Raw genomic sequence first — 16,621 nt, 5'->3', positions numbered from 1 at the left:
CAAGGGCCCAAAGTCCATCAAATGGGGAAAAGACAGTCTTTTTAACAAATGGTGCTGGCAAAACTGGATATCCATCTGCAAAAAAATGAAACAAGACCCATACCTCACACCATATACAAAAACTAATTCAAAATGAATCAGAGACCTTAATATAAAGCCAAAAACTATAAAGTTCATAGAAGAAAAAATAGGATCAACACTAGAGACCGTAATACACGGCATTAACAGGATACAAACCATAACCAACAACACACAAATTCCAGAAGATAAGTTAGATAACTGGGATCTTTTAAAAATCAAACACTTAAACTCTTCAAAAGACTTCACCAAAAGAGTAAACAGAATCTACAGACTGGGAAAAAATTTTGGACATTACAGGTCAGACAAAGGTCTAATCTGTGTAATCTACAAGAAAATCCAACACTTCTGCAACAAAAAGATAAATAATCCAATTAAAAAATGGGTAAAGGAAATGAACATACACTTCACCAAAGAAGACGTTCAAGCGCCCAACAGACACATGAGGAAGTGCTTGCAATCACTAGCCATTAGAGAAATGCAAATTAAAACCACAATGAGATACCATCTCACCCCAGAATTACTGGCATGAATCAAAAACACTGGAAATAATAAACGTTGGAGAGGCTGCAGGGAGATCAGAACTCTATTGACTGTTTGTGGGAATGTAAAATGATACAACCATTTTGGAAAATGATATGGTGCTTCTTTAGAAAGCTAGAAATAGAAATACCATACAATCCAGCAATCCCACTCCTAGGAATATATCCCAGAGAAATAAGAGCCATCACACGAATAGATATATGCACACTTATATTCATGGCAGCATTGTTCACAATAGCAAAAAGATGGAAACAACCTAGATGCCCATCAACAGATGAATGGATAAACAAACTATGGTACCTACACCCAATGGAGTATTACGCAATGATAAAGAACAATGATGAATCTGTGAAGCATCTCATAACATGGATGAAACTGGAGGACATTATGCTGAGTGAAATAGGTCAATCACCAAAGGACAAATATTGTATGAGACCTTTACTGTAAAAACCCAAGAAAAAGTTACACGCAAAAAGAAACAATCTTTGTTGGTTACAAGGGATGAGAGGGGGAATACTATATAGACAATAGATAAGTGGTAACTTTGGTGAAGGGTAAGACAGTACACAATACTGGGGAAGCCAGCACACCTTGTACAAGGAAAGATTATGGAAGCTCCATAGACACATCCAAACTCCCTGAGGGCAGAGGCCTGTGGGGACCATGGTCTCGAGGAACATCTAGCTCAATTGGCATAACATAGTTTGTAAAGAAAATGTTCTACATTCCACCTTGGTGAGTAGCGTCTGAGGTCTTAAAAGCCCGTGAGCAGCCATCTGAGATACTCCAATGGTCTCGTCCCTTCAGCAGCAAGGGAGAATGAAGAAAACAAGATACGAGGATAAGATTAGTCCAAAGGACTAATGGACCACAACTACCACGGCCTCCACCAGACTGAGTCCAGTACAACTAGATGGTGCCCGGCTACCACCACTGACTGCTCAGACCAGGATCACAACAGAGTTTCCCAGACAGAGCTGGAGAAAAATGTAGAACAAAATTCTAACTCACAAAAAAAGACCAGACTTATTGGCCTGACAGAGACTGGAGAAACCCCAAGAATATGGCCCCTGGACACTGTTTTAGCTTAGTAATGAAGTCACTCCCAAGGTTCACCATTCAGCCAAAGATTAGACAGCCCCATAAAACAAAACAAGACTAATGGGGCACAACAGTCCAGGGACAAGAACTAGAAGGCAGGAGGGGACAGGAAAGCTGGTAATAGGGAACCCAGGGTTGAGAAGGAACAGCGTTGACATGTGATGGGGTTGTTAACCATTGTCATAAAACGATATGTGTACTAACTGTTTAATGAGAAACTGTTCTGTAAGCCTTCATCTAAAGTACAATAAAAAAAATTTAAAAAAAGAAAATAAATTTTAGCTTACTCTGCTCTACTGAGTTTCCACTCCTCCATCTCGTTTCCATCTTGGAAAAATGTGTGAATTTCATTCTCTGTCTTGTGTTCTTTCTTGTCTATATGGCTTTAAGCCTGTTTTGTTCCTTTACTATCATTTTAATAGGTTTTCTTTAGGGAGCTGAGATTGATTCAATATATATTTATTGTCTACTGTGAACCAGGCCCTTCCTTAAGTACAGGCTTAAATACACACCATATAAGATAAGGAACTCATGCCTTATGTACCTTACAGTCTAGTGGAGGAAACAAGTAATAAAAAAGGAATAAATGACTAAAATATGCTGTCACTTAATGATAAATTCTATGAAGAAAAATTCAGGAAAAGTGGGTGAGACCAGTTTTAGGAAAGTGATCAGAGAAAATACCTTAGAAGAGGTGGCAGTTTGAGCAAAGATGAAAATTCGAGTTCATCTGTCGTGTTTAACTGAAACAATATTGTTATTGCTAACTCTTAGTCATCTAGTGCTTCTGTAACAGAAATACCACAAGTGGATGACTTTGACAAAGAGAAATCTATTCTCTGAGAGTCTAGTAGGCTAGAAGTCCAAATTCAGGGTGCCAGTTCCAGGGGAAGGCTTTCACTATCTCTTGGCTCTGGGGGAAGGTCCTTGTCATCAATCTTCATTTGGTCTAGGAGCTTCTTGGCTCAGGGACCTCAGGTCCAAAGTACTCACTCTGCTCCCGGCATTGCTTTCTTTGTGGTTTGAGGTCCCCAACTCTCTGATTACTTCCATTTTCTTGTATCTCTTGTAAGATAAAAGGTGATATAGGCCACACCCCAGGGAAACTCCCTTTACATTGGATCAGGGATGTGACCTGAGTAAGGGTGTTACATCCCACCCTAATCCTTTTTAAAATAATTTAATCTTGTCTCATTAACCACAGGCAGAAATTAGGATTTACAACATGTAGGAAAATTACATCAGTCACAAAATGGAGGACAACCACACAGTACTGGGAATCATGGCCTAACCAAATTGCTACACATACTTTTGGGGTACACAATTCAATCCATGACCCTAAGTAAGTGAAAATAACTTACTATATCCTGTTTTAAATTCGGTAGTTTTGTTTTCTTTCAAAATCAGGAAAATTTTATATTGGAATATTGCATTCTACATATAATAGTTTAAAAAGATTGTCAAGTAGTTCTACGGAAAATAAATAAAATGAACAAATTCTAGAAAAATGATACCACATCTAAAATGTTTACAATCCTAAATTTCCTAGCGCTTGGCTTTGTCTTTTTCCTTTGTCTTTTTGTTCTTCAACTGAAGGCAGTCTTGGAGTTTTTCATTCTTAAGTATTTTGTGAACCCCAACTAGTAACTTCTGGTAACCCTATAAGGCAGAAAAGAACTGCCCCATAGGGTTTCCAAGGCTGTAAATCTTTACAGAAGCAGACTGCAGCATCTTTCTCCCATGGAGCGGCTGGTGGGTTTGAACCGCCAGCCTTTCAGTTAGCAGCCAAACTTTTAACTACTGTGCCACTAGGGCTCCTTGGTGATTTTATCAAAATATTTTAAGTCAGGTTGCTTGAAATTGATTGCTTTTCTAAAAAATTGATATTTTTAGTTAAATTCTTTTAAGGTGGTATTCAAAATCTTAACTGATGATCTTTAAATAAACAGAAGGATTTTAATATGTGCTTTCTTCATTAGATTTCTAAAAGGCAGTTTAGGAAAATTTAAATCTGTAAAATATTTAACTTCTATCAAAGTATTTAGCTGATATATAATGTTGCTAATAAATTTTAAATGACTTTATTTTAGGTCCTGAAGAACGGCAATTCAAGGGCTTGGGTGACTGTATAATGAAAATAGCAAAATCAGATGGAATTGTTGGCTTATACCAAGGGTTTGGTGTTTCAGTTCAGGGCATCATTGTGTACCGAGCCTCTTATTTTGGTGCTTATGATACAGTTAAGGTAATTTGGGGGGTTTAACTTGGATATAGTAAATAAGTGATTAACATATTTTTATTGTTCTAATTGTTAATATGTTCAGCAGATATGTTTACTTTTAAAATTATAGAAATCAAAATAAATGATAAAATAAGGAGAAACGTGGAATTCTGTTTAATCATTACTTTGGTATCACCTAATTAAAATTTATAATTTATATTTTGGATCTGACTTTAGACATAAAGATTATCCAAACATTAGTCTTTTGTGGTGTTTGCATTGAAAGATTCACCGTAAATCCCTTTGCAAGTAGAAGACATGATGATTAGGCTTACATGAGAATCACATCTTTGACATATAGCAAGCCATCTTCTAACAGTTTTTCTGTTTTTCTATTAATTTGTTATCACTTTTTTACATGTAAATAATTAATAATCAATTTACTATATCATTCTGGGAAATAGGCATAGTATGATTAATTAAATAAATGCTACTATCGCTCAGTTATCTATGGGTACTACTGGATGATCTATTGTATTCTCCAGGTGGGTCTCCTTGTCATTTTCGTATCTTGGTAACACTTCCATAAAGTAGGAGAGGGAAAGGTTGTAATAATGGCTACCATTTTTGAGCTATTACTTTGTTCTAGGAACCTTGTTAAGTACTTTACATCCTCACAGTGTTCTGGGATAGCTTTTAATATCTTCATTTTAAAGATAAATAATCTAAGAACGGTTTTGTAATTTGCTTTTAAAGTGCCAGGCAAAGCCCTTGCTCTTGATCACTACAACACAATGCTTCCAAAAAGAACCAATGAAATTAATATCAGTATTATTTATTAAATAAAATTAAAACTTAAAGGAAATTTCATAATAGGCTTATATACTACAGTGAAACCCGTGAGAGCTGGAACTCAGTGGGACTGCCTTGTTTTTCTGGGTCTCGCAAGTTTTCCACCTTTGACAGGGTGCAGTCATACTACTTTTCTGTTGCTCATTTTAGTGGAAAATGTGGAGTTTTCCTTCTCTGACAGTTTTCCGCTTTACACGGGTTCTGGCTTTCGCAGTTTTTACTGTATCTCTGTGCTCCATCATTAGTATAAGTGTAGCTGAATGTCATTTTATTGTGATTTGGACGGATTACTTTCAGTTTTTAGTGTATTTTTAAGAGAGATGTTAATATAAATTATAGAATCTCATGTAATTTAATCAGAAAATTTGTGTACTCTCCTCTGCTTTTCTCTGTTAGATCACCTTCAATAGTAATGGAATTTAAGAACATAGATTCTTCACTAGCTTAGGACTTCAAACTGATAGCGTTGAGTGTCACCTGTTGATGCTGTTAGCAGGCATTTTTTCATGTTTTTCAACTCTATGAGGAAGAGCTATGGAAGAACTTTTTTGGACACTAGTTTTAGGTGCCATTATTAATACATCCCTTGTAAAATAGAAAATAGGCTTTTGAAGTGTAGTTATGTATGGAATTCTCCATTCTTACTGATCACCTTTATTGTTGGAATCTTTCTACAGTGAGCCCAGCTGGTATTATTGCTTTTTAAAAACTAATCAAGCCCTCTTTCATATAATAATTATCCTCAGACTTAAGAATTTAAGTTACTTTGGAAATTACTTGGTTACTTGATAACATTTTTATTTCCTAGGGATTATTACCAAAACCAAAGGAAATCCCGTTTCTTGTCTCCTTTTTCATTGCTCAAGTTGTGACTACGTGCTCTGGAATACTCTCTTACCCCTTTGACACAGTTAGAAGACGCATGATGATGCAGGTATTTTATATTATTTGTAAGCTTAATTGAACTTACTAATATAATATCTCTGATAGCCAGGTATCATATATTCAGATTTTAGAGAGATTTTGGCTGAAAGTGATACATCATTTCTTTTACCTAGCTAAAATAAATGCATGATGTGTTCAGACTCATATTCTTTCCTAAAACAGCCATCAGACAGCAAAGCTGCTTTTTCATCTACCATCCAAACACAAAGAACTGCCTTCCACTCCTGTAGATACATTATTTGGAGGATGAACGGGAATAGCAGGGATTGGATGAGTATGTCTGTTTTGGATGAAATGTTAGATTAAGTAGAATAAACCTAGTCACAAGTCATTGATATATGTGATAATTTGTTATAGTATATTTTAATAAAATAAATATTTTGAACTCCAGGGATGAAAGCTTGTTTATAATGATCTAAGTTCTAAATATAAACTCCCAAATCAAAGCTTTGATATATGCAATCTCCACTGCTATTACTTGCTACATTTATTCTCACAGCAAATATTTGAGTGCCTAATCTATGCTAAGCTGGTGGCGCAAACAGTGTGCTCTCAGCTAATAGCCTAAAGGTTGGTGGTTCAGACCCACCCAGCGGTGCCATGGAAGAAAAGCCCAGTGATCTGCTTCCATAAAGATTATAACCAAGAGAACCCTACGGAGCAGTTCTACTCTGTAACACGTAAGATCACCGTGAGTCAGAATTAACTCGATGGCAGTGGGTTTGGTTTGGTTTTTATGGTGACACTAGAGTCCCTGCGAGGTAGAAACAGCTAACATGCTTGGCTGCTAACTGAAAGGTTGGAGGTTTGGGTCCACCCAGAGGTGCCTCACAAGAAAGGCCTGGCCATCTACTGCTGAAAAATCAGCCATTGGAAACCCTGTAGAGCACAGTTCTAATCTGACACGTGTGAGGTCACTATGAGTCAGAATGTACTCGACAGCAACTGGTTTTATGGTGACATACGACAAACTCGTAGTCTAATATTGAAGACATACAGTTAATGGTTTAAATAGAAATATGCATAGGTGCCAGGAATGCATAGAGGAGAGGTGACCAGATGCCTCCATTGATTAGATGTGGTCTCTTGGAGAGCTAAATCTTAGTGAAGAAGCTTTCTTCAGACAGCGGGAAGGCATTCTAAGCAGAGGGAAAAATACATATGCAAAATAAAGGATATTATCCGTGACTACGGTGCTCCATTAAAAAACCATTTGTATGAGACCAAAAGGTCAACAATTGCTCTAATGCAAAGATGAAGATAAGGAGGCAGGGAAACTAGACTACTGGAAACAGAACAACCAGAATGCAATTAAAGAAAATATTGACATATTGTGAAAAATGTAACTAATGTCACCCGAACAATTTGTGTAGAAATTGTCAAATGGGAACCTAATTTTCTATATAAACTTTCACCAAAAACACAATAAAATAGTATTTTAAAAAAACATATGCAAAGAGGTATGGCTTGAAAAGTAGTTCATTATAACTGGATCATGAAAAAACCAAAACCAAACCAGTTGCCAACGAGTTAATTCTAACTTTGGCAACCTCACGTGTGCCAAGTAGAACTACGTTCCATAGGCTTTTCAAGGCTAAGACCTTTCAGAAGCAGATCACCAGGCCTTTCTTCCAGGATACCTCTGGGTGGGTTTGAACTGCCAATCTTTCAGTTAGTGGTCCAATGCCAAAACATTTGCACCACCCGAGGATTCCTGGTTTCATGAGGGCAAGTGAAAGTGAAGCCAGAAAGCTAGAATAGTAATACAGTGCCAAATACCGTCCTAAGTATTTTACACTTTAACTTATTTAATTCTCAAAATAACATTATGTGGTACAAGTGCTATCATTTTATATGTATATGAAATGGCCCTGGAAGAACCCAGTAGGGCCATCTGGAACGGTAAAGCATATCTAACCTATTATTTCATACATGGGCTATCCTGAGAGTTATTCCTTTTTCATCTCTGTTTTTTCTAGATCTAGGTGTAGCTCAATTTTAATACACTGAGAAACTTTTAAAAATGATAAATTAATTTGCATGTGGACGGTAGATCATGGTATTCTATCAGTGTTAAATTTCCTGATTTTGATAACCGTACTGTATGGACATGTAAGAGAATATCCTTGTTTTTAGAAAATATATACTGAAATGTTGAAGGATAAAGGGATGATGTGTGGTTCAGAAAAAAACGGTGGATATGTGTGGTTTTATCTACGTGTATGTGTTTAATAGAAAGAGGGAAGGAGAGAGGAGGAAAGGAAGAAAGAAAGATAAAGCAGATGGGACAAAACGTTAACAACTGAATACAAATATCAGGGTTTATTTCTTCCTAACCAATTCTTACACCTTGTATTTCGTTTTCTTGCCTTTCTACATTGGCTGAGACCTTTGATTAAGTTTTATATTACAGAAGTAATAGTTGACATCCTTGTGTTGTTCCTTACTTTACAAGAAATTCCCTCAGTGTTAAATAATTTAATGTTAGCTGTGTTTTTTCTAGTTACTGTTTATCATGTTATGGCAGTTCCTTTCTGTTCCTGGGTTACAGCAGTTTTTAATCATGAATGGCTGTCATGTTTTTTCTGTATCTATTGAGATGATCCTTTTTTTTTATTCTTTTAATATGTTAGTGTATTAGATTAATCTGTTTTCTAGTGGTAAACCAACCGTGTATCCCTAGGATAAACCCAGCTTGGTCATCATGTATCCCTTGTTGGATTAGACTTGCTGATTTTTGTTAGGATTTTTGCATCTGTGTTTCAGTGACATTGGCTTATAATTTTTCATTCTATATTGTCCTAGTCTAATTGTGTTACAAAGGCTGTTCAAGCCTCATAAAATGTTTTGGGGAGTCTTCCCATTTGTTCTCTTCTCTAGAATAATTTTTGTAAAATTGGAATTAAATGGTCATTGCATGTTTATTAGAACTCACATGTAAAGCCATTTGGACATGTGTTTTTCTTTATAAAAAGATTTTCAGCAACTGATTTAATTTCTATAATGATTATAGCATTATTCCAATGTTTTGTTTCTGTTCTGTTGGTAAATTTTATTTTTCTAGTAATTTATTCGTTTCTTCTGAGTTTCCAAAATAAATGTCATGAAGTTTTTCATAGTATCCTGTTGACCTTTCTTTAAACTCTGGATCTTCTATAGCTATGTTGTTGTATGCTGTCGAGTCAATTCCAACTCATAGGAGCCCTATATGACAGAGCAGAACTGCCCCATAGGGTTTCCTAGGTGTAACCTTTAAGGGAGCAGATCACCAGGTCTTTTCTCCCTCTGAGTGGCTGGTGGGTTCAAACTGCCAACCTTTTGGTTAGCAGGTGAGCGCTTAACTGTTTGACCACCAGGGCCCCTTGTAGTTCTGTTACGTTTACCATTTCTAAAGATTTGGAGGCCTTTTTCTTTCCCTAGAATAATGTTTCTAGAAATTTGCTTCTAGAAATTTTAAAGTATTTCAAAGAACTAACTTCAGACTTTTTTATGCTCTGTGTTGTATTTATATTCTATTTCCTTTATTCCTGCTTGTTTCCTTATTTCTACTTTCTTTAGGTTTATTCATTTTCTAAAAATGTTTAGGTTGCTCAGTAATTTTCAGCCCTTCTCTAATTTTTCAAGCTCATCATTTCTTTATAAGTACCACTGAAGCTATATCTCACACATTTTGTTAAGGAGTTTTCGGTTATCATTTGGCTTTAAATATGGTCTAAGGAGGGTTTTTCTTAATATCCAAACATGTAAGAGTTTTCTAGTTACTTTTTTTTAATTGTGGTGAAATATATATAACAAAAGTTTTCCATTTTAACCATTTTCAAGTGCACAATTCAGTGATACTATTACATTCACCACATTGTTCTACCATCATCACTGTCCATTTCCGAAAGTTTTATATCACCTCAAACAAAAGCTCAGTACCGATTCAGCAGTAAGTTCCATTCCCTCCTTCTCCAGCCCATGGTAACCACTAATAAACTTTGTTTCTATGCATTTGCCTATTCTAGATATTTCATATAAGTTGGATCATACAATATTGTTCTTTTATATCTGACTTATTTCACTCAGCATGATGTTTTCAGGGTTCATCCATGTTGTGGCACATACCAGAATTTCATTTTTCTTTATTGCAGAGTAATACCCAGTTGTATGCATATACCACATTTTGTTTACCCATTCATCTGTTGATAGACACATGGATTGTTTCCACCTTTTCACCATTGTGAATAACGTTGCAGTAAACATTGGTGTACACATACTCATTTGAGTCCTTACTTTCAAGTCTCTTGGGTATATTCCTACAAGTGGGTCATATGGTAATTCTGTGCTTAACTTTTTGAGGAACTGCGGAACTCTTTTCGGCAGGGGCTGCACTATTTTATATTCCTACCATCAATGCAGGTTCTTCACATCCTCAGCAACACTTGTTCATTTATGTTTTTCTGATCATAGCCATCCTAGTGGGTGTGAGGTGATATGTCATTATGGTTTTGATTTGCATTTCCCTAATGACTAGGAGCCCTGGTGGCTCAGTTCTTAAGTGCTTGACTGCCATCCAAAAGGTTGGCAGTTCAACCCACCAGCCATCCCACAGGAGAAAGATGTGGCAGTCTACTTCCATAAAGATTTACAGCCTTGAAACCGTATGGGGCAGTTCTGCTCTGTCCTGTAGGATCGCTATGAGTTGGCATCAACTTGACGGCAATGGGTTTGTTTTTTGTTTTTTTAATTTCTAGAAACATTGAACATCTTTTTATGTGCTTATTGTCCGTTTGTATATCTTCTTTGGAGAAATGTTTATCAAGTCCTTTGCCTATTTTTTAATTGGATTGTGTTCTTTTTGTTGTTGAATTGTAGGAGTTCTTTATATATTCTGGATATTAAACTCTTATCAGATATATGGTTTCCGAATATTTTCTCGCATTCTGTAGGTTGTCTCTTCACTTTGTTGATAAAGTCCTTTGATGCACAAATCTTTTAATTTTTTATGAAGTCCAGTTTATCTATTTTTTGTTGCTCTTGCTTTTTGGTGTCATATCTAAGAATCCATTGTCAAAAACAAGGTCTTAAAGTTTTACCCATGTGTTTTCTTCTAAGAGTTTTATTGTTTTAGTTCTTATATTTAGGTCATTGACCTATTGGAGTTAATTTTCTTATGTGGTGTGAGCTATTATTGATCTAACTTCATTCTTTGGCATGTGGAGATCCAGTTGTCCCAGCACCATTTATTAAAGAGACTATTCTTTCTCCATTGAATGGACTTAGTGCCCTTGTTAGAAATCAGTTGGCCATAGATACATGGGTTTATTTCTGAACTCTCAATTCTATTCCATTGGTCTGTATGTTTATTGCTATACCAGCACCATACTGTTTTGATTACTATAGGTTTACAGTATGTTTTGACATCAGGAAGTGTGAGTCTTCCTCCTTTGTTCTTCTTCAGTATTGTTTTGGCTATTTGGGACCCCTTGCAATTCCATATGAATTTGAGGATTCACTGTTCCATTTCTTAAAAAAAAAAAAAAAAGATGGAATTTTTATAAGGAGTGCATTGAATCTGTGGATTAATTTGGGTAATATTGATATCTTAACAACATTAAGTTTTCCATTTCATGAACATGGGCTGTCTTTCCATTTATTTAGGTCTTCTTTCTTTCAGCAATGTTTAAAGTTTTCAATGTACAAGTCTTTAACTTCCCTGGTTAAATTTATTCCTATGCATTTTATTCTTTTAGATGCTATCATAAGTGGGATTGTTGTCTTGACTTCCTTTTCAGATTGTTCCTTGCTGGAACATAAAGACACAACTGATTTTTGTGTGTCAGTTTTGCTAAGTTCATTTATTAGCTCTAGCAGCTCTTGTATGGATTCTTTAAAATTTTCTATATGTAGTATCATATCATCTTCAAATAGAGGTAGTTTTACTTCTTCCTTTCTGATACAGATAACGTGTCATTGCCTTTTTCTTGCTGATTGCTCTGGCTAGAACTTCAGTACAATGTTGAAAAGCAGCAATGAAAGCAGGCATCCTTGTCTTTCACCATTGAGTATGATGCTAGCTCTGGGTTTTTCATAAATGTTCTTTATCATGTTGTGGAATTTCCCTTCTAGTTCTAGTTTGCTGAGTGCTTTTATCATGAAAGTGTATTAGATTTTGTCAGATGCCTTTTCTGTGTTGATTGAGATGATCATGCATTATGGTCAGAGATTAAATTAGAGTCTATGTAATGTCATCCTTTAAAATTTGTTAACCCTAGTATGTGGTTGGCTTTCAAATGTGCCTGAAAAGTATGTATATTCTGTCATCATTGGGTACAATAGTCAATATATGCCCATTAACTCAACATACTTACTCAATGCAGTGTTAATCTTACCTGTCCTTAGTTCTTAATGAAAACTATCTTAAGATAAAAGATACTAATGTAACAGCAAACTGTTTATTTTTCTTTTTATAGAGTGGTGAGTCTCAACGCCAATATAAAGGAACCTTGGATTGCTTTATGAAGATATACAGACATGAGGGAATCAATGCATTTTTTCGTGGTGCCTTCTCCAATATCCTTCGTGGTACTGGAGGTGCTTTGGTGCTGGTGTTATATGATAAAATTAAAGACTTCATTAATATTGATATTAGAGGTAGTTCATAAAGAGATTAAATTAAGATACATATATTTAACCTCTTAAATATACAAATTACATGGCTGCCATTTATATACATTTTGGTGATGTGTTATTACTGTCAGTATTTTCTTAAAGTGCTAATTCTGCAATATAACATAGGCTTTTTTCAAGGATTTGAATACTTGATATGAGATAAATGTGGGCTTCCTTCCACTTAGACTCAAACTCACTTTAATGAGACATTTTACTTGTCATAAGCAGTATATGTTATTTCTGTTCATTTAAAATCCTTTTCTTACTTTCGTGATGAAAAATTAAAATGTATGATGCTGAAATCTAAGAAATTAAAATATCTTCTTTTAAGTTGCTATTCTCTTAATGTACTTTTCCTCCCATCTTTTCAAATCATATGATATGATCAAGATTTCTTAAAAACTTATCAGGAGATGTCATCATTTAGATCTATGGGCATAAATAAGCTTTCTTCTACAACATCTCTACCAAGACAGCACAGGGATTGCCATGTATAGTGTTTATAGTGTCATACAGCTTTTTATACGTACAAATGCTAGATTGGGACATAAAAAATTTTGATAAATAACTTTAATGACCCTTGTTATAAACCTGTAGTTGAAAAATAAAAGATATAAAATGGCTTATCTGCTAACCTTTGTCTTTAAAATAAATAAAATCTAATGTGACTGTATGTTGGAACAAAATAATTCCCTCTTGAAAATTAGTTTCTGTATTCTATATTGATAATAAGGGAAGTTTAAACTATTATAAATGAGGTTTTTTTAATTAACCCTACGGTCAGTATAAGCAAAGAAGTACGATATTTTTTTCACAATTGGGAACTGGCTTAACAGGGAACAGTAGATATTTCTCAGTGGAGAAGTATGAGCAAGGTTTAGTTCAGGGGTCTGTCTGGTTTTTCAGAAATGTTTTAGAAGATAGTACATTTGAAATTCCCAAAATGTTAAAGTTTTAGTGGATAAAGAAATGTTAAGCTAGTGGGAATAAACTATAGAAAGATTTTGTGAGGCTAGAAGTGGGCAAAAATGGGGCAGGTGAACTTTCTGGTGCACAGGGGCAAAATACATTTCAAGGAAGATAACAGACTATTTAATATTAAAATGTACCACATGAAATGTCAGATTTGAAGTGAATCATTTTTGAATCCTAATTAGACATGTTAGGGTAAGTGGCTGTTAGGTTACACCATTTCATAGTACTAGGCTAGCTTTCGTAATCATTTGACTTCATTTTATAGGTGGTTCTTGTCTTATAAAGGTTGATCTTTTTGCCCGTCAATAATAAAGTGACTTTTGAGCAATCATCACTACTGTTTTTATGAGTTCAGATTAGGACATAATGCATCTGAGGCTGAGAAAAACATCAGTTTGGCATTAGGAGAGGGTGTTGCTAACCAGCAAATGATACAGTGATGGTTTCAGAAATTTTGCTTTGGAGACGAGAGCCTTCAGAAAGAGCCTTGACGAAAACCAAAATCTGTCATAAACGAAGACCAATTGAAAGAATTGGTGGAAAGCAACCCTCCAACAACAGTTCAGAATCTTGCAGCAGACTTAGGTGTATCTCCCATGACTGTTTCCCACCACTTGAGTGCCATCAGAAAAGCGACAAAATTGGACAAATGAGTTCCACACAAATTGACGGAAAATCAGAAATCACAACGTCTAGAGGTGTGCTCTGCGCTGCTAGCCCACAACAAAAATGAGCTTTTTTTGCAATGTATCATTACGTGTGATGAGAAATGGATACTGTTAGACAATAATAAACTATCTAGGCAATGGTTAGATGCAGAGCAGTCTCCAAGACATTACCCAAAACAACTACTACACCCAAAAAAGGTTATGGTGACTGTGTGATGGTTTGCAAAAGGCATAATCCCTTGTTCTTTTTTTACAACAAGGGCAATCAATCCTTGCAAACTTATACTGTGAGGAAATTAATCATAGTCATGAAAAATCGAGATCAAAACAACCAAGACTGGTCAGTAGAGGTGGACCAATTCTGCTGCATGACAACGCGCAACCATACACTTCTCAAACCACTCCTTGAAAATTTAGAGCTAGGTTATAAGACCTTGCCACACCCACCTTACTCACCTGACATCTCCCCAACGGATTACAACCTTTTCAACACTTCAAACTCTTTATACGTATTAAAAGATTCACAGATCAAGAAGCTATAGTTGAAGCTTTGAGGAGTTTACAGTCTCAAAAGATGACATTTTTTAAAAGAGGAATACATACCATCACATTAGCACAAGATAATTAAACATAATGGAGCATATTTTGATTAAATAAATTTGTTTCATCTCCGTTTATAAGGTTTTTACTTTTCCCTCAAAAAACTGGTATTTCATGTGTATACCCTAATACATTGGTGTTAAAAGTCAAGGGAAAAATTAACTCTTGAAAGCTGTCAACATGATTTCTTGCATTGGTCAACATGCAGAAACTTATAGAACCAAAATAGAAAACATTATCTTTTCCATCTACACTATGAGTAGTTCTCTTTGCCACAATAAAAGATTTAAGATGGTCAAAATAAAGGCAATTAAAATGAACAAATAAGAGGAATAATTTCCCATATGAAGGTTAAGAAAATAAGAAAGTTTTTGTTTTATACAGAGACATGCTTAGAGGAAAGAAGTCATTAAAATCTTGAATGGCAAACAGGACAGAAGGCAAATGGGAATGTAATCACTCAATTGCCAGACCAAAAGCCTATTCTTTGAAGCCTAGAAAATGTTTAATTAGGACAAAGAAAATGTTACTTATTACCCTAAACTGAGCTAAAAATGTATATACCTTGAACTGTTGTTAATGAAAGATGACTGACTTCCAATAAACAAAATAATCAGATTTCACAAAGAAATAATTTTTTAATGTTAAGACAAATGTTGGAAGAATGCATAGCTGAATCCCGATCCAAATTCCAATGGCATTTTTTAAGGAAATGGAGAAACATATCACCAACTTTGTATGGAAAGGGAAGAGGCCATGAATAAGTAAAGCATTACTGAAGAAGAAGAACAAAGTGGGAGGTCTCACAATACCTGATTTTAGAACCTATTATACTGCCATGGTAGTCAAAACAGCCTGGTACTGGTACAACAACAGATACATACACCAATGGAACAGAATTGAGAATCCAGACGTAAATTCATCCACCTGCGAGCAGCTATTTGACAAAGGCCCAAAGGCCGTTAAATGGGGAAAAGACAGTCTCTTTAACAAATGGTGCTGGCATAACTGGATATCCATCTGCAAAAAAATGAAACAAGACCCATACCTCACACCATGCACAAAAACTAACTCAAAATGGATCAAAGACCTAAATACAAAATCTAAAAAGATAAAGATCATGGAAGAAAAAATAGGGATAATGCTAGGAGCCCTAATACATGACATAAACAGAATACAAAACATTACAAACAATGCACAAACACCAGAAGGGAACTAGATAACTGGGAGCTCCTAAAAATCAAACACTTATGCTCATCAAAAGACTCCACCAAAAGAGTAAAAAGACAGCCTACAGCCTGGGAAAAAATTTTTGGCTATGACAAATCCAATCAAGGTCTAATCTCTAAAATCTATAAGATACTTCAAAATGTCAACAACAAAAAGACAAGTAACCCAATTAAAAAATGGGCAAAGGAGACGAACAGGCACTTCACCAAAGAAGACATTCAGGTGGCTACCAGATACATGAGGAAATGCTCACAATCATTAGCCATTAGAGAAACGTTTAATTCAAAACTACAATGAGAAACCATCTCACCACAATAAGGCTAGCATTAATCCAAAAGATACAAAATAATAAATGTTGGAGAGGTTGTGGAGAAACTGGAACAATTGTACACTGCTGGTGGAAATGTAAAATGGTACAACCACTTTGGAAATCGATTTTGCACTTCTTTAAAAAGCCAAAAATAGAAGTACCATATGATCCAGCAATCCCACTCCTTGGAATATATCCTAGAGAAATAAGAGCTATCACACTAATAGATATACGTATACCCATGTTCATTGCAGCACCGTTCACAATAGCAAAAAGATGGAAACAACCTAGGTGCCCATCAAAGGATGAATGGATAAACAAATTATGGTATATTCACACAATGGAATACTACGCAACGATGAAAAATGATGAATCCGTGAAACATCTCGTAACATGGATGTATCTGGAAGGCATTATGCTGAGTGAAACTAGTCAATCACAAAA

At 35.4% G+C, this 16,621-nt stretch overlaps 1 protein-coding gene across 1 annotated transcript in view; it reads left to right on the top strand.

Annotated features, from left to right (window-relative positions):
• The window catches only part of SLC25A31 (solute carrier family 25 member 31), a 38,341-nt gene extending 25,954 nt beyond the window's left edge, over positions 1-12,387 (top strand). The window contains exons 4-6 of the mRNA XM_004389280.1: positions 3,813-3,967; positions 5,604-5,729; positions 12,196-12,387. Coding sequence (XP_004389337.1) covers positions 3,813-3,967; positions 5,604-5,729; positions 12,196-12,387 — 473 coding nt within the window. The remainder of the gene's footprint in view (positions 1-3,812; positions 3,968-5,603; positions 5,730-12,195) is intronic.
• Positions 12,388-16,621: the final 4,234 nt, after the last annotated feature.

Source organism: Trichechus manatus, unplaced genomic scaffold (assembly GCF_000243295.1).
Source record: "Trichechus manatus latirostris isolate Lorelei unplaced genomic scaffold, TriManLat1.0 scaffold00239, whole genome shotgun sequence".
Classification (NCBI taxonomy): domain Eukaryota; kingdom Metazoa; phylum Chordata; class Mammalia; order Sirenia; family Trichechidae; genus Trichechus; species Trichechus manatus.
The sequence above is the reverse complement of the archived record's forward strand: the minus strand, read 5'-3'. Positions and strand labels throughout refer to the sequence as shown.